At 44.7% G+C, this 25,123-nt stretch overlaps 1 protein-coding gene across 4 annotated transcripts in view; it reads right to left on the reverse strand.

Moving 5' to 3' along the window:
- The window catches only part of UNK (unk zinc finger), a 110,599-nt gene that overhangs the window by 83,933 nt on the left and 1,543 nt on the right, over positions 1 to 25,123 (reverse strand). Inside the window, exon 1 of one of the 4 annotated variants that reach the window (XM_056550630.1) lies at positions 17,473 to 18,109. The exons of 1 other annotated variant lie outside the window; for it this stretch is intronic. In XM_056550630.1, the coding sequence (XP_056406605.1) occupies positions 17,473 to 17,657 (185 nt within the window). In that variant the 5' untranslated portion in view covers positions 17,658 to 18,109. Of the gene's footprint in view, positions 1 to 17,176; positions 17,389 to 17,472; positions 18,110 to 25,123 lie in introns of those variants that run through there. 2 more of the 4 variants (XM_056550631.1, XM_056550632.1) reach the window with 2 other exon arrangements.

Genomic DNA, 25,123 nt, shown 5'->3' on the forward strand with positions numbered 1-25,123 from the left:
CGTCCGCTCCGGAACGTCTCTGCTGCCCAATATCCTCGCTCTACGTAGCCGCCATGACGTCGCTGCGCACGCCGCTCCTATTGGATGACGGGACGGCGTGCGCGACGACGAAGGAGAGCGCCGGCCATGCAAGAGATCCCTGCACAGAGCAGACACTGAGGAGGCAGGTAAGGTCCCTCCCGGTGTCCTTGTTCTGCATTCGCCTTATAAGACGCACCAACTTTATCCCCCCCCACAGTTTTGGAGAAGAAAAAGTGCGTCTTATACGGCGAAAAATACGGTAATGCTATTCTTCCCATTAACAATGACAGAATCTGTAATAAAGGCTCTGATGCAGATGTGAATAGTGACTAAGGCTGTAAATTTTTTATAGTGTGTTTTTGAGGAATAAGATGCCCGTTTTATGCCTCAAAAACATCTATTAGTTTTCAATGAATTCAGTAAAAAAAAACCTGACCATTCACATGTAGATTCATGTTGACACTAATTATAAGTGCATTACCTACACAAAAAAAAAAAAACATCTTTGTGCATTTTGTGACTTTTTTGCATGTAAATGCTTCTTAGCACTTGAAAATTGCAAGCAAAAACAAACTCACCAGGAAAAAAACAAAAAATAAAACCCCAAAATATCTGTCAAACCAAAACATGAACATTTTAAACTCACTTTAAATGCAGTGCCAGCCCTAAGTACATTCACACAGGCGTATTTCCTGCTGGTATTTTGCAGCATTTTTGATGCAGAACATCCACAGCAGATTTTCCCCCCATTCACTTCAATGGGTCCGCGGATAATCCTCAAATCTCCCGCTATTGCGGATTTTCCACTGACCCATTGAAATCAATGGTGGCAAAATCCTTATTTTTTTTGCAGTAAATACACTGCAAAAAAACAACAGAAATACACCTGTGTGAACGTATCCTAAGGGTATGTTCACACTTGTTGGCGCAGAATTCTGCGGTGTGAACTCCTAACATTAGTGTCAATGACCGCTGACCCGTTCACACTGAGGCGTTTAAGCGGTGGGGACCCAGTGTAAACATTACCCTAATGATGTTTTATGTCTGTCACAGAATACATAGCATCTTCCATTATATGCAATTCAAAACAACTGACCGGAGAGGTGCCACTACCTAACAGGGATCCCAAGTTGTGCCGCCTGACTGCCCACATAAGCGCAACGGGTGAAGCATGCAGCGCCATAAATAGCTGATTACTTGTTGCCACAATGGGGAAATTAAAGGGGTACTCCGGTGGAATTTTTTATTTTTTTTTAAAATCAACTGGTGCCAGAAAGTTAAACAGATTTGTAAATTACTTCTATTAAAAAATCTTTGCCCTTCCAGTACTTCTTAGCAGCTGTATGCTACAGAGGAAAAGGAGATTTTTTTATGCTTACCGTAAAATCTCTTTCTCGAAGGATCCATTGGGGGACACAGACCATGGGTGTATGCTGCTGTCACTAGGAGGCTTGACACTATGGTAACAAGAGAAGTCGGCTCCTCCCAGCAGGGTATACCCGCCCACAGGCACCTGAGGTAATCAGTTTTAGTCCCAGAGCAATAGGAGAAGACCGAGTTTAACGTGCATTGTGGGTAAATTGTTTGAAGGACTTATAAGGGACTACATACAGGAATACATAGGGGATAATTGTATTATAAGTGATAGCCAGCATGGGTTTACTAAGGATAGAAGTTGTCAAACCAATCTAATTTGCTTTTATGAAGAGGTGAGTAGAAGCCTTGACAGAGGAATGGCTGTGGATATAATGTTTCTGGATTTTGCTAAAGCGTTTGATACTGTCCCTCATAGACATCTGACAGGTAAGTTAAGGTCTTTGGGTTTGGAAATTTTAGTTTGTAACTGGATTGGACACTGGCTCATGGATCGTACCCAGAGCGGTGGTCAATGATTTGTACTCTGATTGGTCCCCGGTTATTAGTGGTGTACCCCAAGGTTCAGTACTGGGCCCGCTGTTTAATTTATTTATCAATGATATAGAGGATGGTATTAACAGCTCTGTTTCTATCTTTGCAGATGACACCAAGCTTTGTAGCACGGTACAGTCTATAGAGGATGTGTATAGGTTACAAGATGTCTTGGATAGACTAAGTGTCTGGGCATCCACTTGGCAAATGAGGTTCAATGTGGATAAATGTAAAGTTATGCATCTGGGTACTAATAACCTGCATGCATCGTATGTCTTAGGGGGGATTAAACTGGCAGAGTCACTGGTAGAGAAGGATCTGGGTGTACTTGTAGATCACAGACTACAGAATAGCATGCAATGTCAGGCTGCTGCTTCAAAGGCCGGCAGGATATTGTCATGTATAAAAAGAGGCATGGACTCGAGGGACAGGGACATAATACTCCCCCTTTAAAAAGCATTGGTACGGCCTCACCTGGAATATGCTGTTCAGTTTTGGGCAACAGTCCATAAAAGGGAGACTGTGGAGCTGGAAAGGGTGCAGAGACGCGCGACTAAACTAATATGGGGCATGGAACATCTTAGCTATGAGGAGCCATTAAAGGAGTTACGATTGTTTAGTCTTGAGAAGAGACATTTAAGGGGGGATATGATAAATGTATATAAGTATATTAATGGCCCATACAAAAAATATGGAGAATACCTGTTCCAGGTTAACCCCCCCCCCCCCCCCCCCCCAAAAGGACGAGGGGGCACTCCCGTCTGGAGAAGAAAAAGTTTAGTCTCAAGGGGCGAGACGCCTTCTTTACCATAAGAACTGTGAACTTATGGAACAGTCTACCTCAGGAACTGGTCACAGCAGGAAAAATTAACAGCTTTAAAACAGGATTAGATACATTCCTGGAACAAAACAACATTAATGCTTATGAAGAAATATAAAATCCCATCCCTTCCCTTCAATTCCCTGGTTGAACTTGATGGACGTATGTCTTTTTTCAACCGTACTAACTATGTGACTAGTCAAGAGAAAACCACAAACTGTCCGAGCAATCAGAAGAAAAGGCAACTGAATACTAGGGATCGACCGGTTATCGGTTTGGCCGATAATCATGATTTTGGGCATTATCGGTAATAACCTTGCCGATAATGCTACTTCTGGCTCCTGCTGCGTCCTGCGTTACGCTGTGCGCAATGATGAGTGACGTGACGCGACGTCACCGTCAGTGCGCACAGTGACAGCTCAGGAGGACGCCACCGGAGCCAGATGTAGAGTGGACCCCGGGAACAGGTAATTATAAAACCGGGATGGGGGAGGCAATGGGGCCAGGGCGGTGCGGCGGGGGGTGCGACGCGGTGCGGTGGTAGGGGGCGCAGAGCGGTAGCGGTGATAGGACTCAGGACCCCTGGACAGGCAGGGGGAGAGAAGCCGCTGAAGTTCATTGATTTAAAGTGCCCGCTTTAAATCAATGATTTGCAGCGGTGGGGGGGGGGGGGGGTAAATAGCCGATAACTTATACCGGAATATCACAACGACCGAACTGCAAAGCGGAGGTACCACTGATGACCGGAACAATGAGATGTGGAGGCAGGCTTCCTTGATGTCCACCGGGGAACGAAAATTCCCCATGAACCAGGGACGCCAGCACCGAACGGAGAGACTCCATTCGGGATGGGAATCAGAAGATGCTGGCTGAGATACTCGAGAACCAAGATTGAGCAAACAGAAATGCCTTTCTTGGGGACCACAAAGGAGGTTGGAATAAACCTCGAAAACGTTCCCCGGGACAATGAATGTGCGAAGTCCAGGCATCCCGGAAGAGTAAGAGGGGACCAACCACCCGAGAAAGGTCGGCGGGTGGGGGCGACCCATCAGATCGAGGAAGGCCTACGGGTGCCTGATGGGGCCACAAAACGGCCTGAATGGACAGCCGACCTCCGGGAGGGACAGGTTCCGGAAGGAGGAAGCCCTCTTCCCGTGAAGGCGCCCGGCTGAACCCTTTGTTGGTACCCTGTGGTGGCACCAAAGGTCCACAGATCCCGAAGGAGGACTTACGACAGAAAGCGGATCTGTGAGCCGTATCCAGAGGTAATAAAGAACTCTTTTCCGCCCAACGCCTCCCTTCCTGAAGGCGGCGTCCACATTCCAGGCTTTAAGCCACATGGAGGGACGGTGGCTACCAGGTAGCTTGTGGCAAAAGGCAGCATAGTGGCTGCGCATGGAACAGAAAATCTCCAGCTGCAGAGCATCGGGAGCTAGATTAAATAAATCCTCCAGAGGGATCTTGAAGACTACCCTGGCGGAGTTGGGAGACCATACTGAAAGGGCCCTTGACCCCCAGGCCGAAGCAAAAGCAGGAAGATCCTGCTGTCTCAAGGCAAAGTTTGCCAAAGTCTCCACCTTCTTGTCGGCTGGATCTTGAAGGCAGCCGTATCAGCCAAAGGCCCAGTAGACGTCTTAGAGAGGCGGGAGACCGGCAGATCCACAGTTGTAGAGGAGGTCCACCGAGCAATGAGGTCCTTGGCGAAGGGATACCGCGCTTGAACCTTCTTCGTTTCCTGAAACTTCTTGTCAGGGTGCCTCCAGGCGGATACCAGCTGGGCGTCAAATTCAGCGAGAGAGCTGAAAATCTTGGGTGCCGGGAGCAGGGGCACTGCTGCTGGGCCCCTGCCTCTCACAACACGTGCACAGCGCTGATTAGAGGCTAAATATGCGCCTCTTAGAAGCCCCAAAAGAGGGGGCGGAGCTATAGCGCCCTCGGCTTCTGACAAGAAGGTCAGTAATGGCACCCACGCCCGCTCCTCTCCCCGAGCGCACATGTCATTCACATATGCGCTTGCGGGGAAGCGAGCGAGACGCCGCGGGCAGCCGAGTGCTGCCGAAAGCGAAAGTAAGCCGGCGCTTCAAGCGCCCGCATAGTAAAAACGCAGAGGCTGTCAGCCGCTTAAAGAAACACACACACCACACACACATATCGTTCAGTGAAAAGTAATGTGCCCTCTGAATAAAGCTGTGCTGCAGTCCAAAAATGCTCCTGCTCACCCCAGCAATAAATATAGAAAAAAAAACCCTGTCCAGGCCAGCCCTTGAGAAAAAGTGGCAAAAAGTGAGGGTCTCCAGAGTCTGCAAGGCTGTACCTAGGAGAAAGGGAATATACTCACCTCAGTCAGAAGAACTTGCCTAATGGAGTCTTCTGTGAAGTCTTCAGTCAGCTTTCTGTCACCTGCATCACACCGAACTACCATGTGCGAGCTAGGCGAATAGGGAAATAGAGGGACCGGGACTCATGAGGTACAACCCCAGGCGCTGACCGTTGGCGAGAGGGGGTTAACAGCGCATATACGCAATGTCTGTGCCCCCCTTAATCGCAATGGGGAGACAGTGAGCCGCAGTTCCTGAATCCCCACCTGAAAACATGAAAGAAAAAGGAATAAAAAAACTAACACATCCCTAACTAGGAAAATAATAAAACATAAGATCTGGTCTGGAGAGAACTCCAGACCATGTCCACCTCCTTAAGACACTAAGCTGAAACTGATTACCTCAGGTTCCTGTGGGCAGGTATACCTTGCTGGGAGGAGCCGACTTCTCTTGTTGCCATAGTGTCGAGCCTCCTAGTGACAGCAGCATACACCCATGGTCTGTGTCCCCCAATGGAGCCGATAGAGAAATTCTATAATTTTTTTTATTTCTTTTTTGTGTTGACCACAGTTCTCTCTGCTGAAACCTCTGTCCATGTCAGGAACTGTCCAGAGCAGCATAGGTTTGCAATGGGGATTTTCTTCTGCTCTGGACAGAGATGTCAGCAGAGAGCACTGTGGACAAGACAAAAAAGAAATTCAAAAAGAAAGTCCTCTGTAGTAGTAAACAGCTGCTAAAAAGTACTGGAAGGGTAAAGATTTTTTAGTAGAAGTCACTTACAAATAGGTTTAACTTTCTGGCACCAGTTGATTTAAAAAAAAAAAAAAAAATGTTTTCCACCGGAGTACCACTTTAACTAGGCAAAGTACCGCTCAATTTATGGCACGTGCAAAATGAATGACATCTAGTCCAGTCAAAGTTGTGCGGCTGATCGTGGGGATTCTGGAAGACCCCTATAATGTTATATGGTTACCCTTATTATCCAGGAATATGGGAGACTTTCTTATAGGGGTACAGCTTTCTGAGCTTCCAACTAGTATGACATATGAAGTGCTCCCTACGCTTATCCATATCCAGCAGTGCATCCCTACATGCATCTGTGCCTTAAAGTGTTGATTAGGTGGTTCTAGAAGATCCCTATACAGTTAAGTGGTTAAACCTTAACCCCTTAAGGACCCGGGCTTTTTCCGTTTTTTCATTTTCAATTTTTCCTCAAACTTTAAAAAATCATAACTCAAAAATTTTCACCTAAAATTATAAAACTATATGATGGCTTATTTTTTGCATCACTAATTCTACTTTGTAATGACATTAGTCATTTTACCCAAAAATCTACAGTGAAAACAGTGAAACGGGAAAAAAAATAAAAAATCAATGGATGAAAAAATTGATGAAAAAACACTATTTTGTAAGTTTTGGGGGCTTCCGTTTTTTACGCAGTACATTTTTCGGCAAAAATGACACCTTATCTTTATTCTGTATGTCCATACCGTTAAAATGATACCTTACCTGTATAGGTTTGATTTTGTATCACTTCAGAAAAAAAATCATGAATACATGCAGGAAAATGTATACGTTTAAAATGGTCATCTTCTGTAACCCCTATACCTTTTTTATTTTTCTGTGTTCAGGGCGCTATGAGGGCTCATTTTTTGCGCTGTGATCTGAAGTTTTTAGCTGTACCATTTTTGTTCTGGTCAGACTTTTTGATCACTTTTTATTAACTTTTTTGTGGTATAAAAAGTGATCAAAAATGCGCCATTTTGGACTTTTGAATTTTTTTGCGCGTATGCCATTGAACATGCGGTTTAAAAAGCGGTATATTTTTATAATTCCAACATTTCCGCACGCGGCGATACCACATATGTTTATTTTTATTTACACTGGTTTTTTTTTATTCTTGGAAATGCCAGGTGATTCAAACTTTTATTAGGGGAAGGGATAATTCAAAGGGTTAATGATTTTTTTTTACACTTTTCTTTTGCAATATTATAGCTCCTATAGGGGGCTATAACATTGCATGTACTGATCTTTAACACTGATTGATGCATCTCCATAGGAATGGATCAGTGTTTTCGGCGATTGATTGCTCAAGCCTGGCTCTCAGGCTTGAAGCATTCATTCGGCGATCGGACAGCGCAGGAGAAGGTAAGAAGACCTCCTCCTGTGCTACAGCTGTTCGGGATGCCGCGGTGATGAGCTCCCTGAGCTAGCCGGGCACTTTCACTTTCGTTTTTTGCCACAAGGCTCAGCTTTGAGTGTGCGGCTAAAGGGTTAATAGTGAGCGGCACCGCGATCGGTGTCGCGCGCTATTAGCGGCGGGTCCCAGCTTCACTATGATGCTGGGCCCGCCGCGATATGATGCGGGGTCGCCGTGTGACCCCGCGTTATATCGCAGGAACGGGACCCATGACGTGCGCGTACGTCATGGGTCCTTAAGGGGTTAAAAGGACCACAGGATTTTTTATTTTTACACTTTCGTATTTTCCACCTCACTTTCTAAAAATCAGAATGCTTTCAATTTTGAATCTACAGACCCATGAGGGCTTATTTTTTGCGCCACCAATTGTACTTTGTAATGACATCAATCATTTCCCCACAAAGTTAACGGTGAAACCAGAAAAATATTATATGTTGGGCAAAATTGGAAAAAAAAAACAAAACGCCATTTTGTAACTTTTGGTGGCTTCCGATTCTGCGCAGTGCACTTTTCAGTAAAAATGAGACCATATCTTTATTCTGTAGGTCCATATGGTTACAAGAATTCCTAATTTATATAGGTTTTATTTTACTACTTAAAAAATTATAACTATATGCACCAAAATTGTCATCTTCTGACCCCTATAACCTTTTATTTTTCCATATACAGGGATGCTTTTTATAAAAAATAAATGTAGGGTATACAAAGTGACCAAAAATACGCAATTTGGATTTTTAAATAATAGTCATTTACAAATCTTTTTACTGTTTTGGGACCAGTTGATTTAAAAAAAATAAATAAATAATAATTTGTTTTTCACCGGAGTACCCCTTTAACCTTATTTTCAAGGACCATACATTAGGGTTTTTTCTTAATGTGGAGGCCGGTTTTCTAAGCATCTAAAGTGCTCCTTGTTTATCCATATACAGCAGCATGTAGACTACATACACATGGGCATATGTTTTGCTGTCGGTTTACTAAAGATCTGTCTGTGTAAAAGTCCCCATAAAGCCATGTGGTAAACTTAAACGGGCTATCCAGGAAAACTTTTATATATATCAACTCACTCCAGAAAGTTAAACAGATTTGTAAATTACTTCTATTGAAAAATCTTAATCCTTTCAGTACTTATGAGCTGCTGAAGTTGAGCTGTTCTCTTCTGTCTAAATGCTCTGTGATGACACGTGTCTCGGGAACTGTCCAGAGTAGAAGCAAATCCCCATAGCAAACCTCTTCTACTCTGTGTAGTTCCCGAGACAAGCAGAGATGTCAGCAGAGAGCACGGTTGTCCAGACAGAAAGCAACAACTCAACATCAGCATCTGATAATTATTGGAAGGATTAATATTTTTTAGTAAAGGTCATTTACAAATATGTTTAACTTTCTGTAGCCAATTGATATAAAAATAAAAGTTTTTTCCTTGATAACCCATTTAACTGAGTAGTAATACCACCCTAGGGCTGTGACCAACGATTATTTTCATAATCGATTAGTTGGTCGAAGATAATTTGTGAGTTAGTTATGGAGGGGGGAGCGGACTGGACTGAAGGTCTTCTGTGTTTTAGGTAAGGATTGGATTGTGTGTTAGAGAGTTTGTGGGGACGGCTAGATGCTGAGCTTTGTGGAGGCTGAGAGGAGTAGCTTTTATTTACCGTATTGGGGGGGGAAAAGTCAATGCATCTTATACGGCGAATACACCCCTATCGCGGCGGTCCCTGCGGCCATCAACGGCCAGGATCCGCGGCTAATACAGGACATCACCGATTGCAGTGATGCCCTGTATTAACCCTTCAGACGCGGCGATCAAAGCTGACCGCCGCGTCTGAAGTGAAAGTGACACTAACCCGGCTGTTCGTGACCGCCGCGGTGAATGTGTCCGCGGCGGTCCCGAACAGCCCGACTGTATAGCCGGGTTACTGCTTACAGGACACCGGGAGGGACCTTACCTGTCTCCTCGGTGTCTTCTCCGTTCAGGGATCCCCTGTATGGCCGGCGCTCTCCTTCCTCGTCATCACGTCGTCGCGTAAGTGCGTCGGCGTGCGTAACGACGTGATGGAGAGCGAGGATGGAGAGCGAGGATACCCGGCCAGCAGCAGAGACGTTCCGGAGCGACGGACACACGGAGACAGCGATGGAGCGACATCCAGGGCAGCGGTGACGGGTCCGGAGCGGCGGGGACACGCGAGTATTACCTCCTATCCAGTGGTCTTCAATCTGCGGACCTCCAGATGTTGTAAAACTACAACTCTCAGCATGCTGGGAGTTGTAGTTTTGCAACATCTGGAGGGCCGCAGGTTGAAGACCACTATTGGGTTCAAAATCTTTATTTTTTTAGATTTTGCACCTATAAATTGGGTGCGTCTTATACGCCGGTGCGTCCTATAGGGCGAAAAATACGGTAAATACATAACATAATTATTTTAAATGTGATTTATTGTGGCCAAATAGGATGGGCAGCACATTCCCTGGTTGTCTATCCTACATGCCCCCAGCAGCCTGATGAATAGGGGTCCAGCAGACATAATCTTCTACTTCCTGCATCTTCTCTCCACAACTATTGTGAGTCTGGCTTTTAGCACAGAGCCTCACAACCTGGGATTTAAGATAGCTGCAGAAAGGATCTGCAAAATATCAGAAGACGGTGTGTGCTGGGCCCCCTCTTCACTATATAGGCTGCCGAGGACCACAGTTACATATACAAACAGTGCTAAACACTAAGGCTAGGTTCACATCACAATTTAAAGGGGTATTCCAGGCAAAACTTAGATAGATAGATAGAGAGAGAGATATATATCTCTCTCTATCTCAACTGGCTCCGGAAAGTTAAACAGATTTGTAAATTACCTCTATTAAAAAATCTTAATCCTTCCAATAGTTATTAGCTTCTGAAGTTTTCTGTCTAACTGCTCAATGATGATGTCACGTCCCGGGAGATGTGCATGATGGGAGAATATCCCCATAGGAACTGCACAGCTCCCGGGACGTGAGTCATCAGAGAGCAATTAGACAGAAAACAACAACTCAACTTCAGAAGCTAATAACTATTGGAAGGATTAAGATTTTTTAATAGAAGTAATTTACAAATCTGTTTAACTTACCGGAGCCAGTTGATATATATAAATAAAAAGTTTTGGCCTGGAATACCCCTTTAACTATCCGATCATCGGACTGTAAAATCGGACGAAATCGGATTGCAAAAAATCGTATACAATCGTATGTAAAAATGTCTTTGCTATCCGATTTCAAATTGTATCCAAAAATCGTAGACATGAAAATTCCATCCGATTTTCAATAAAAATCTGATCCTGTTTTTAAAACAGTATAATATGTATGCCAATGGCAATAAAGTTTTATATATCTGAAGTGTATGTGTTTTGAAGTTTCCTGCGCATGCGTACAAAAAAAATAAAAATATAAAATAGTGTGCGATTAATCTGATAGAATCGCACAGTCACACGATTCCATGTGATTTACATAGACATCAATAATAAAACAAATCTTACACGATTTCAATCCGATTTTGAATCTGGACGAAAAATAGTCGTCAACCACGATTTTACCTCCGATCTTAAATCGTGCAAAATCAGATGCGGATCAAAACTGATGCATTTGTTGTCTATCATTAATGAATGTATGTCAATGGATACGACTTGGCGTGCAGATTTGTATGATTTCAAAGTTAAAAATTGTGAGAAGTAGGATGGTAAAATCGTGATTAAGGCTAAGTTTCCACTTTTTTTTTTGGCAAAACGCCAAGAAAAAAAAACGCCAATTCTGCTGCATGGCGTTTTTTTGGCCAAAAAAAACGCTGCGGCCAGATGTTAGCTGTAAATCACTGAGAAATCGCTAATTTCTAATTCCACTTGGCATTTTTTAAAATCCTTTTGGTGTTTATTTTTCACTTTTTTTTGCGTTTTTTCAGCTCCTTGGCGTTTTGAAAAAAAAACGCTGTATGTCGCTCAAACCGGCGTTTTTTGTCAAAATCGTGGTGTTTTGTTCCAATAGAAGTCTATGGGAGTGAGAAAACGGCAAGAAAAACGATGTGGGGTTTAACTTTGGCGTTTTTTCAGGCGGCTTTTAATCTTTTTTGGACTTTAGCGATCCAAAAAAGTGATGGAGATACCTGTTTTGAATAAAATTTCGTAGGGTACCATTAAAAAATAAAAATATACAGTAGTGAAGGAAAAAATTGTATCTAACGAAATTTATATTTTTTATAAAAAACATTTTATTACTTTTTAAACAGGGATCAATTTATGTGGGCGGGGAAATAAAAATGTAGCCGACAATTAAAAATGTATTGTGTGTGTTTTTCACTTTTTTTCTTTATTTTTTACATTTTTTTTAGTTAGTACTACTACTCCCAGCATGGAACACACTGTTCCATGATGGAAGTAGTAGTACCTGTACTAATAGACAGATCGCCCACTGCGATCTTTCTGTATAACGTATAGATGCGGCCGGACGCTCTTCTATGGTCCCCTGCCCTGACGTATATATACACCTATTCATATTTCCCGCAGAGCTGTGATTGGCCAGATGGTTCCAACCAATCACAGCTCTCTGTGAGAAATAGGAACATGTGTATATATACAGCCGTGCAGGGGACCATAGGAGAGCGGCTGCTGCATCTATACATTATACAGGTGGATCAAAGCTGGTGTCAGTAGTGATATCTGCAGTGATCTTTCCATAACTGCAGGTAATACTACTCCCAACATGGAGCACACTCTGCCTTATGCTGGGAGCTGTAGTTCTTGCATTAATAGACAGATCGCAGCGGGTGTCAGAAGTTACAGTGTGCTCCATGTTGGGAGTAGTAGTGCCTGCTTAAGGACACATCACAGTGGATGTCACTACTGACACCCGCTGTGATGGTCCTGTCTATAGCAGAGATGGAGCGACTGTATACAGCGCTCGCATCCCTGCTCTGCACTATACTCCAGGCCGGCCACCCACTCATTAATATTTTCCTCAGAGCTGTGATTGGCTGCAACCATCTGGCCAATCACAGCTCTGGGTGGGAAATATGAATTAATTATGTTCTATTCACATCACTGGCAGGAGTATAGTGCAGAGATGTGAGCGCTGTATACAGCCACATCTCTGCTATATAATGGATGATCGCATCGGGTGTCGGGACCCGGGGCAATATGTCTATTACTACAGGTACTACTACTCCCAGCATGGAACAGTCTGTTCCATGCTGGGAGTAGTAGTACTACCTAAAAAAAAAAAAAGTGAAACACACACAATTTATTAAAAAATAATAAAAAGTTGGTTATAAAATAAATACATTTCGTTTAATAAAATGTTTTCCATCACTGCAGCATCTTTTTTTTTTTGTAGGCCAAAAATTTTGGGTACCAAAAAAAAAAAAAAAAGGCCAAAAAGGTGACAAAAATGCAATTTCCACACAAATGAAAAAATGCCCGAAAATACGCCAGATGCAGGACATTGCACTGGCGATTTTTCAGGCATTTTCTCATGCGTTTTTTTAATCCCTAAAAACGCAGGACAAAAAAACAAGTGGAAACTTGCCTAAGGAGGAAATTTATCAATGTTGGTGTAGGTAAAAGTTTATTGTAGATCGTTTTGGTTGGTCTAAATTTGGTGCAAATGCACCAAAGTTACCATACTTGTGCAAGGTACATGATACATTTTGTGCAGAGTTCTAAATCTCCACACAGTTCTATATGTACGCCTGATCTACACCTCACAGGAAAAGTGGACACAGGGATTTTGCTCTATTGCTCTGCGGCTCAGATTCCATTGATGTTTTTCGTCCACCAGCAAAAACGCCAGAAAAAACTGTCACAGCTTTTTCCTGCATTTTGTCAGTTTTACTTGCGTTTTTTGCTGGTGTGTGGAAACGGTCATTTTTGTACCCTGTGGCAATTTTTTCACTGCCTTCAGGTACCACTCCATGGGTCGGATGCAGAGCGCCCGGTCCACATAGTGTAAGGAGGTAAGGAGTGATGTATAGCATATACTTGTGCAGAGCATCACTACTTACCTCCACCGGCTGTATAGTATACAAAGGTGCATAGTGTACCCATGTATACAATACAGGAGCCCAGCAAGGAAAGAGTTAACCCCAACTGCTGAGCAGTTCTGTGTTAAGTCTTTGTGCGCTATCCTGTATATACAGCTGTCTATAGATGACTGTATATACAGGATACAGTAGGCACACGTCAACAATTGGAGGCTACCGGTTTAGGAACACACTGAAGTATGGGTGCACTCCCCAGGGGAGAGTGCCATAAATGTACTAACCTTTTTTTTTTTTTTTTTCCCCCCCTTCTTCTCATTTCAGATACATGAATGCGGAGGACTACGTCAGATTTGGTGGATTGTGACAATGACCAGCTTTTTTTAATGTCAATAAAAGGTGAACAAGGTCTGTGGGGGGAGTTTTTTTGTAAATAAACATTTTTCTTCAATGTGTGGTGTTTTTTTATAATTTAATTTTCAGGCTTAGTAGTGGACACTGTCTTGTAAGATGGAATCCATTACTAAACCGAGGCTTAGTGTTAGCCCCAAAAACAGCTAGCGCTAACCCCCAACTATTACCCCGGTACCCACCACCACAGGGGATCCAGAAAGAGGACCGGCGCATCAAAAATGGTGCTCCTAGGCAGGGGCGGTAGCATGCTGGCATTATTTAGGCTGGGGAGGGCTAGTAACAATGGTCCTTACCCACCCTGGTAATGTCAGGCTGTTGCTGCTTGGTATCTGGCTGATACTGAAAACAGGGGGAAACCACACACTTTATTTATTTATATATATTAAAAAATAAATAAATAAAATAAAAAAAAACGCAGAGGGTACTCCCTATTTTCAGTATCAGCCAGATACCAACCAAGCAGCAAGAGACTGACGTTACCAGAGTGGGCGAGGACCATTGTTACTGGCCCTCCCCAGCCTAAATAACGCCAGCCTGTTACAGCCTAGGCCCAGGAGCGTCATTTTTGACGCTCCAGGCCGGTTGGTACTGGCTCTTCCTGGCACCCCTGTGGTGGTGGGTACCGGGTAATAATTGGGGGTTAGCGTTAAGCCTCGGCTTAGTAATGGATTCTGTCTACAAGATGGCTTCCACTACCAAGCCTGAAAATTCCATTATAAAAACAAGACACTTTGGGGAAAAAAAATAAAAAAATAACACTCCCCCACAGCCCTCGTTACCATTTTATTGAAATTAACCGCTGGTCATCGTCGCAGTCCAACGAATCTGAAGTAGTCCAGGGGCTGAGGGGCAGATCGCAGCAGGTCATTCTGCTGAGACCCACTGCAATCCGCATTTTTAAGTTAATAAGCCGACGGCACATGCAGCTCCACTGCAGTCCCCGACAGCTCCAGGCAGGGAATACCGTATACGCTGTCAAAATGTATAATCACCGGGAGACAGGAGCTCTGATTGGTGAAAAGCTATTCACCAATCAGAGCTCCCCTCTCCCGGCGGTAGGGATTATGAAATGTGAAAGCTGTATACAGGAGCCTGGAGCTGGCAGGCAGCGCAGTGGAGCCGCATGTGCAATTAATAAATGCAGATCGCAGCGGGTCTCTGGAGAATGACCTGCTGCGATCTGCCCCTCAGCCCCTGGACTATAACTTCCAGAGCCTGTCCATGATGGGAGTAGTAGTCCTAACTTCCCAAAAGAGTCCCGCAGCTGGGGGATGTGCAAGTACCATCCCTCAGCGCTCAGTGTTGAGGGACGGCTCCTCCATCCCCCATCTGTTTCGGCAGAACACTTTCCTACGTGTTCTTTTTGATGGTGTATTTTTGTGTTAAAATAAAAACGTATTTGCGAGAAAAAAAAAGGTGTCTAAACAAAAATGCACCTGACAAATACCGTAGGTATCTACTGCAAAATGATTACCACAATACACAAAAAAAAATATAAACTACTTGCTTTTTTCTCTAAGGCTACTTTCACACTATCATGTGTAAAAACAGATGTATAATAATGGATGAAATAACCGGTGCTAAAGGCTGAATAATGTCCATCAAAATAGCGGGCATATTCATCTGTTAAGACCCGTTAAAACATCCCTCATGTACGGCTGTTATAACACCTCTGCCTACAGACTCCCACAGCCAGGACTACTACTACTCCCATCATGGAACAGACTTGTTTCCATGATGGGAGTAGTAGTTCCCCAGCTACGGGAGTCTGCCGTTGGCTTGGGAGGCTATATTAGTGATTGTACTACTACCCCCATCATGGAACAGACTCCTATATACCCCTCTTTCACCAATGTAAACCCCTTTGCCCCGTCACCCATGTACACTATTCTACACTCCTCTGTCACCCATGTACACTCCTCTACACCCCTCTGTCACCCATGTACACTCCTCTACACCCCTCTGTCACCCATGTACACTCCTGTCCACCTCTAACACCCGTTACCCATGTACACTCCTCTACACTCCTGTCCCCCCCCCCCAACACCCGTCACCCATGTACACTCTTTTACAACCATCTGTCACCCATGTGCACTCCTCTACACCCCTCTTTCACCAATGTAAACCCCTTTGCCCCATCACCCATGTACACTATTCTGCACCCCTCTGTCACCCATGTACACTCCTCTACACCCCCCAACACCCCTGTCACCCATGTACACTCTTTTACAACCATCTGTCAACCATTTGTCACCCATGTGCACTCCTCTATACCCCTCTGTCACCAATGTACACCCCTTTACCCCGTCACCCATGTACACTATTCTACACCCCTCTGCCACCCATGTATACTCATCTACACCCCTCTGTCAACCATGTATACTCTTCTACACCCCTCTGTCACCCATGGAAAAAAAAGTGCGGAGCCTAATAGGTTTGTCAGTCTATAAACAAGTGTGAAGTAGGCACTGCAGTACAAAATATCGGATCAGTTACTTAATTGTATCAATCCCCCACTCTGTGTGCTGTGAAACAATGTATCTCATCCGAAGGGCGAACAAGTCCACTGAAGGTGTGGGTGCTAGCGTTCAATGAAAAAGACAGTAGTATCCAAATGTATCTTCAATAAATGCACTGAAGCGTTAGACGCGAATGCTGCACTCACTCACCAAGTACGGTTAAAATCTTTATTTTGGAGCTTTACACAAATGGTGACAGACTTCAATGTAAGCGGGGAGCACGAGAGACGCCGCTCTCAATGCAAGCTCCGAAATAAAGAAAATTTTAACCGCACTTGGTGAGTGCAGCATTCTCTTCTAATGCTTCAGTGCACCTAATAGGTTTGTATTGCAGGTTAAACGGTGAAGAATTGTGGCTGGAAGAAATTGTCATGATGGCCTGAAGGGAACGATGCTGAAGCAGCACTGTAATCTACATACCCACAGAAATAGATATTGTGCACTGTTTTTTTTTTGCTCGTCAACTTCAGTAGGGGTGCCCCGGGAATACATTTTTTTGGAGGGGTGCCCAGAGCCAAAAAAGGTTGGGAAACACTGCTCTATATAAACTTGTAAGTTTAATCGTGCTGGTAGGAAGGATTTTGGAAGACCCCCCTCCTCTATAAACTTATGTTTTAAAGGTATATACACATCAGGGGGTCTATCTTTGTGTTTAAGGGAGTGGGCAGCTTTCAGAGTTCCCAACAAGTAACAGAACATCTGAAGTGCCACCAGTGTATACCCCTACATATGGTTGTGGCTGGTGGGGCCGATACCCATATTTAAGATGTTGGCCAGAAGAGGAAACATAAGGGAAGATGTGTGGTACATATTCTAGTTTCCGTGGAACTTCAGCAACACCTATTTGAATTCTGTTACCATGGAGACAAATGGTCTGCATAGGAGCTGCATACACAACATGTTTTTCATTTAATCTGAATGGGTTTCTGGCCACAGAAGTAGCTACAAGACGTGTAGGTTGTCTCAGAAATAAGGAAGACTCACTGCCTGTAGGCATGGCAGGACATGGCAGGATTGTTCCTACTACATGGAGTGTGACTTCAGGATACAGAGCCCTCATAACAAATGGAAACAAAACCCATTATTTCCATGAGGCATCCCAGGGCGCCCAGCAGCACATGAGTCAGCCAGCAGAGAAGAGGCATCGCCCCAGCGGCCCCGGCCCCGCCCCCTGCTCTATCCAGCTTTGACCGGTTCCCGCCGGCCTGGGCGCGGGACACTGCGCGTGACTCACGCCTCCCGCTGACGTCAGCCGTCTGGAGTGTTTTTTTTTTACGTACGTGTAGTGCTGCGGCTTCTCGGGCTGCGCCTGGAGCGCTCCGCCTGCCCCTGCTGCCGGAGATGTGGACGGGGAATTTGGGACTGGGCCCTTAGACATCCTCTGGCCTCCCTCCTCCTTTCCTTTTATCGCTGGGTCTACGCGGAACGCCGCGGTGAAGGCCGAGTGCGCCTGCGCAGACGCCATGAAAGGAAATGGGAAGTGCTTCCGAGGCAAATCTGTGAACGCTGTGCAGTGCAGCGGACTGGTCACTAGAGGGCGCGGAACACAACAGAAAAAAAAAACATAAACAAGGGAACTGTGTGCCGCGCTGCATCATGGGAGCTGTAGTTTGTTCTGTAGGGAAGTTACGGGCGGGTGATTCGGCATTGTGTGCGCTCGGGCTTCGGTGGCTGAGATGAGGGAAGTGTTATGTTATTCTGAATCCTATATCTTCTTATGGATCAATGGACGTAATTAAAACAGCACAGCTGTTTATCGCTATGTATGCTTTCGCCCGACCAATCCGGGTGCCTCCAGCTGTTGCATTACTACAACTCTCAGCATGCCCGGACAGGCAGTTTTCATTTTTTCCCCTCTTCGGGTTTTTTAAAACAATAACGGAAAAATGTTAATGCACAGACCCATATGAGACTTGTTTTATGTGTGACTAATAGTACTCTGCTATGACATCACTCATTACCACAAAATCCATGGTGAAACTGAAATAATATTTGTAAGGTAAAATTGAAAACAAAGCCACTTTGTTTAATTGGTGTTTAGTTGTTCGCCATTAAAGGACAACTGCAGCGCAATATACACTTATCCCCTATCTACAAGACAGGGGATAAGTGTTTGATCGCTGGCGGTCTGACCACTGGGAAAGTCCCCCACGCGCGATCTCCCTAACGGGGCGCCGCCATTTGCGCTAATAGTGAGCGCTAAGGCGCGTAGCGTCGACCTAGAGGTCAACGGTGACTCCTCGTCTCCTCCCCGTCCCAATACAGTTCTATTGGGGGAGGCGGGGAAGGCATGAACGCTGCCTCCCCGCCTCTCCCATAGAGATGTATGGAGGAGGCGTGCTGCAGCTGGCACAACGTCATGCTGCGGCTGGCACACACCCTGCACGGGACAGCCTCGGCCCCGTACAGGAGATCACAGGGGGTCCCAGTGGTCGGACCCCCGCGATCAAACACTTATCCCCTATCCTGTGGATAGGGGATTAGTGTTAATCACGCTGCAGATGTCCTTTAATGCTCAGATGGTGTGATCATCACAGATGACGGCATCTGCAGAAATGCTGCACTTCTAATGGCTGAGCACCTGTGGCATGAGCGCGGGAATCTGATCAGCCAAGATGGCGGACAAAGGTCTCTTCAGCTGCCTGCGCTGTTCTTCTGTGATCTTCTTTGGTCTGCCTTCTAGCAGACTAAACAAGTAGATCACCAAAAATAATGATCAGTGCTATGGCTTTGTACAGCAATGAACAGTATTAACAGGGATGTGAAATTCCTATCGCCGGGCAGGTGAATTTTTCCAGCCCTTAGCCCGGCTTCGGGCAAGCAGGGTCGGACCTGACTAGCGTGGCGGCACTCAGCAGTCTGTACGGAGCGGGCTCCCAACTCGTGCCCGCTCCGTACTCTGAAGCCCAGGCTGATTTCAGTAGCCGGGGGCTGCCGCTAATAGCCAGCATGTGGCGATCGCTGCGGCTAGCTATTAACCCTTTAGATCGCCGCTGTCAAAGCTGACAGCGACGTCTAAATGGACGTGGTTGCTCTGTGATGGGCTAATGAGGTGGATCGCCCCCCTGCAGCGTGATCGCGGGATGGATCCACTATAGAGGTAGCCTCTGTTCGCTGCTGTCTGTGGCTCTGTCATTGATAGATCCTGGCTGGACTAGGCTCTATCAATGGGTCACAGAGCACACAGATCAATGGAGTTCAATAGAACTCTATTCATCTGTATGAGGAATCTAATGATTCCTCCTAAAAGTCTAATAAAGTGTAAAAAATATATATAAATTACGTAAATGTAAAAAAAAAAATACCAAACCACAGAATTGAAATTTTTATAATATCCCACAAAAAAAGTTAAAAAGCGATTAAAAAGTCAGATCAATACCAAAATGGTACCGATACAAAAAAACAGATTATGGGCAAAAAAAAAATAGCCCTCATACAGCCTGGTATGCGAAAACATTTTTTTTAAAGCTACAGGGGTCAGAAAATGGCAATCAAAAAAATTTGAAAAAGTTCAGAATTTTTTAAAATTAGTAAAACATGACAGAAACTATACACATCTGTTATTGCTGTAATCAGGCCGCCCTAAAGTATCAAAATAACATGTTAGCTCAACCACAAGGTAAATGGCGTAGAAAAGAAAACCACCAAATTGCTAAATTATCTTTTACTATTTCAATTTCACTTCACCTATTATATATATATATATTGTTTTTGTTTCGGAGAATATGTTATTGAAAAATTTTAAGGTATCATTATAGTAGTTAGTTATGGCTATTATAGGGCGAGGAGGAAAAACGAGAGTGTTAAAGCGAAAAATTGTCCCGGACAAGTGGATCGTTATGAGGGACAAGTAGATTTTGCTCCATTTTAGTCCCGTGGACAAGTAGTTTTTTATTAAATTTCCACACCCCTGATTAGCAATCAGATTTTACCCCCAAAAAAGTGTAAACAAAAATTGTCAAAAATTTGGTATCGCCGCATGCGTAAATGTCCGAACTATAAAAATATAATGTTGACGACCCCGTACTGTGAACAGCATAAACATAAAAAGAAAAAAAGGCCAAAATTGCTGCTTTTTTGTCACATCACATTCCGAAAAATGTAATAAAAAGTGATTAAAAAGTCACATATACGCAAAAAAATTGCACTACAAAACAGCCCCGTTTACGGAAAAATTACAAAGTTATAGGTGGTCAGAATAGGGCAATTTTCTAATTTTGCTAAATTGCATTTTTCTTTTATTTCCCCACACAAATCTGTGCATAACATGCGCACCCTCATTTTAACAGGGAAATTTGAGTAAAAAAAATATAAATGACTTGGAAACTCTGAACTTATAGGGGTACTCCGGCCCTAGACATCTTATTCCCTATCGAAAGGATAGGTAATAAGATGTTTGATTGCGGGGGTCCCGCTGCTGGGGACTAGGGATGTCCCGATTTTTTTAAGACCGAGTACGAGTACCGATACTTTAATTCTAGTACTCGCCGATAACTAGTACAAGTACTTTTATTTTAAAGGGAATCTGACACCAAGGTGACGCGGTTTCTGGCGCTGCTTACTGTGCTGATATGTGGGTTCCTTGTGTACAATGGAGGTGGCTGCTGTAGTATGAGCCAAGATTTCTCTCTTCTCCATTGGACAGAACAGGGAATTTGCATTGGTGTCGAGACCGTTGTCCGAGACCGATTGAGCTGATGATCACATGGTGAGCAGCGGTAGAAACCAGAGTCACCTGCACTATCTACATATAAATTCAAGTTAGTGCAGGTGACTCTGCTGTAAGATTGCCTTGATTAGTAGGTAGTAGCCCCTTGTAGGTAGTATAGATAGTTGCAGACATTAGTAGCAGCCCCCCCTTGTAAACAGCAGCCCCCCCCTTGTAGACAGTGCCCCCTTGTAAACAGCAGCCCCCGCCCTTTGTAGACAGTGCCCCCTTGTAGACAGTGCCCCCTTGTAAACAGCAGGCCCCCACTTGTAGACAGTGCCCCCTTGTCAACAGCAGCCCCCCCTTGTAGACAGTGCCCCCTTGTAAACAGCAGGGCCCCACTTGTAGACAGTGCCCCCTTGTCAACAGCAGCCCCCCCTTGTAGACAGTGCCCCCTTGTAAACAGCAGGCCCCCACTTGTAGACAGTGCCCCCTTGTCAACAGCAGCCCCCCCTTGTAGACAGTGCCCCCTTGTAAACAGCAGCCCCCCCCTTGTAGACAGTGCCCCCTTGTAAACAGCAGGCCCCTCCTTGTAGACAGTGCCCCCTTGTAAACAGCAGGCCCTCCTTGTAGACAGTGCCCCCTTGTAAACAGCAGCCCCCCCCCTTGTAGACAGTGCCCCCTTGTAAACAGAAGGCCCCTCCTTGTATGCAGTGCCCCCTTGTTAACATTAGCCCCCCCCTTGTAGACAGTGCCCCTTTGTAAACAGCAGCCCCCCCCTTGTAGACAGTGCCCCCTTGTAAACAGCAGCCTCCCCCTTTGTAGACAGTGCCCCCCTGTAAACAGCAGCCCCCCTGTAAACAGCAGCCCCCCCCCCCTTGTAGACAGTGCCCCCTTGTAAACAGCAGCCCCCCCCTTGTAGACAGTGCCCCCTTGTAAACAGCAGGCCCCTCCTTGTAGACAGTGCCCCCTTGTAAACAGCAGGCCCCCCTTGTAGACAGTGCCCCCTTGTAAACAGCAGCCCCCCCCTTGTAGACAGTGCCCCCTTGTAAACAGAAGGCCCCTCCTTGTATGCAGTGCCCCCTTGTTAACAGCAGCCCCCCTTGTAGACAGTGCCCCTTTGTAAACAGCAGCCCCCCCCCTTGTAGACAGTGCCCCCTTGTAAACAGCAGCCTCCCCCCTTGTAGACAGTGCCCCCCTGTAAACAGCAGCCCCCCCCCCCCCTTGTAGACAGTGCCCCCTTGTAAACAGCAGGCCCCCCCTGCAGACAGTGCCCCCTTGTAAACAGTGCACCCCTTCTAGACAGCGCCCACACGGTAGTTGCTCACCTGCGGTTGCCGCTCCGCTGCCCCGTTCTCCCGTCAGCATCATGGTGTCCTATGGAGGATCATGTGACATTTATGTCACTCTGCTTCCTCCGTAGCGTTACGCTGGGCGCAGTGGAGGAGGTGGAGTGACGTGTGTGTCACATGATCCTCCATAGGACGCCATGATGCGGATGTCAGAACGGGGATGCGGACAGCAGAACGGGGCAGTGGAGTGGGGCATTTGACAGCCGCACTGCAGCAGGTATCAGCCTTGGTATCGGAGACATTAAACGAGTCCCCGATACCATGCAAATGCCGGGTATTGGCCCTGATACCGATACTACTATCGGTATCGGGACATCCCTACTGGTGAATGGTCCGGCAGGTGCTAGGACTGCTCATAGATGGCAATGCATTTCCGAGCAGAATCCAAAGATAGAATAGACATGTGGCACATCTCACACTTTTCATTTTCTCACACAAAAAGGAGCACTACTGAGGACTGTGGCAGAGATTTATCAATGTCGGTGTGAGGTGGAAATCATTTAAACCAGGGGTCTCAAATGAAAGTTTGTGGCCTGCACCAGGTATATGTAATTTGTATTGCCCGACGCCCGGGACATGCAGGTAAGGTAACTTCTTCAGGCATTTAGCCCTGCTTCCAGCAAACAGCGCTAAATTCCGGTAGGCTTCACTTACCCCGCCCTCCTTTTCGTCTCTGGATGGCCGGCCCAAGTCTTATGAGGGACGTCGCGCATGGGACGTCCCTCCGCAGACCCGTACAGCCAACAGATAAGTGTCATATGAATTGTCCACTCAGATGCAAGCATTCACGGTATATGTCCAATAAAAGCTAATAAATGCCATGCCCAGTCATCTGTTGGCTGTACATGATAGGTCAAAGCAATATATATATACCCACCTGTTTGGGGTTTTTAGACACGCCCCCTGACTAAGCACAAGCGAAACGTACGTTGGGATTGGAGGTGGTAGGTAGGTAGGCAGTGCATGGCAGGATGTCACTTTTTATATGTGCAAAATTGTGGTTTTCATTTAAATTTCCTCCCTAAAAAAATAGTTTTTGGGTTCGCCGTACATTTTATGGTAAAATTAGAGGTTTCATTACAAAGTACAATTGGTCACGCAAAAAAACAAGCCCTTATATGGGTCTGTAGATGGAAATATAAAGGAGTTATGGATTTTAGAAGGCGATGAGGAAAAAACGAAAACGCAAAAATAAAATTGGCCTGGTCCTTAAGGTGAAAATGGGCTTGGTCCTTAAGGGGTTAAAAGCCGTACTGCAACCGCATACGTTTTTTTTTAACATGGACGTCAATGGGAATCGCACATGCATACGGTTCCATATGGGAAACCGTATTCGGTTTTTACTTTGCACATGTGCAGTTGCATCTTAAAGTCCCCACCCAACACCCCTCCCATTAAAAATGGGCAACATTTTCAAAAAAAAGTATGTTTAAATAAAAAACGGACGGAACCGTATGCACTTTTAAAAACAGTATATGGTTTAAAAACGCATACGGTTTACTTTTTCCCATACAGGTCCATCCATTTTTCTTTAGAAAAGCTGATTGAAAACAGTATGGGCAAAAACGTGATGTGAACCCAGCCTTATGCATTTCAATATGAAAAAGCAGTCAAGTGACAATACCAGTGTGCAACCCACTCCACCCTGACCCCATTGTTATGTTACAGACCCTATTATAACACTCACAAAAGAAAACATTATATATTCACCAACACTTCACACTATTATCATACGAAAACAGTAGAAACAGTAACAAACACATACATACATATATACATTTACAGGATTCGATAGGGGTCAGCAATTATTTTTATGTTTTGTACAGAAACCTATGAGAACACAACATTATTACAACACGTACTATGCATTACACTGTGTTCCACAACTGTCACTTTAAAGGGGTTAATAAACTTTATTTTCTATTTTTAATCGACTGGTGCCAGAAAGTTAAACAGATTTGTAAATTATTTCTATTAAAAATCTCAATCCTTTCAGTACTTATCAGCTGCTGTATGCTACAGAGGAAATTCTTTTCTTTTTGAATTTCTTTTCTGTCTGACCACAGTGCTCTCTGCTGACACCTCTGTCTGTGTCAGGAACTGTCCAGAGCAGCATATGTTTGCTATGGGGATTTTCTCCTGCTCTGGACAGTTCCTGACAGACAGAGGTGTCAGCAGAGAGCACTGTGATCAGACAGAAAAGAAATTAAAAAAGAAATGAATTTCCTCTGTAGCATACAGCTGCTAAAAAGTACTGAAAGGATTGAGATCTTTAATAGAACTTAAGGGGTTTCTTTTTCACGCTGTACATTCTATGATCAAACTAAAATTCAAAACTTTTAATAGATTTTTAGCCATTTTTTTTTTAACCCTTCTATCGCTGCATGCCGGTTATTAGTGATGCCCAGCTACTGAAGTCAGCTGGGGGTCGCTGGGTATGGTTATTTAATATCTCTGTGGATCCGATTAGTTTTCTTTTCTTTTTTTTTGTGGATAAATAGTGCGGCCTATGTTTGGATCCATCTGCCTATTAACTTTAAAGCTTTACTAAATAAATGTTACAAATGTCGCACAGACATGTCAAAAATTTAGATCTGTCAGGGTCTCAGTGAGACCCCTTTGTTTGCTAGTTATAGCAGGGATGGAGGTATGTCTTTTTTTTGGCCTTACTTTTTATGATTTTATGGTTATTTGTTAGGTTTGAACAAAGACTAATTCACAGCGCTGTTTTTTTTCCTATTATACATTACTTAAATTCTATAAATTCCCGTTTCACAGCGAATCCCTTATCTCTGTCTTTGCTGTTCATACAGGAAGCTTGGGTTCCCCCGATATTCTGGCCTTATGAGGGGGACTTGGACTAGTCATTTCATTGAGGACTTATTCGCCATTTTGAAGCACATTGGTTTGCATTTTTAAGTCTACTGAAAA

The sequence above is a fragment of the Hyla sarda genome, chromosome 13, assembly GCF_029499605.1.
Source record: "Hyla sarda isolate aHylSar1 chromosome 13, aHylSar1.hap1, whole genome shotgun sequence".
Taxonomy (NCBI): Eukaryota; Metazoa; Chordata; class Amphibia; order Anura; family Hylidae; genus Hyla; species Hyla sarda.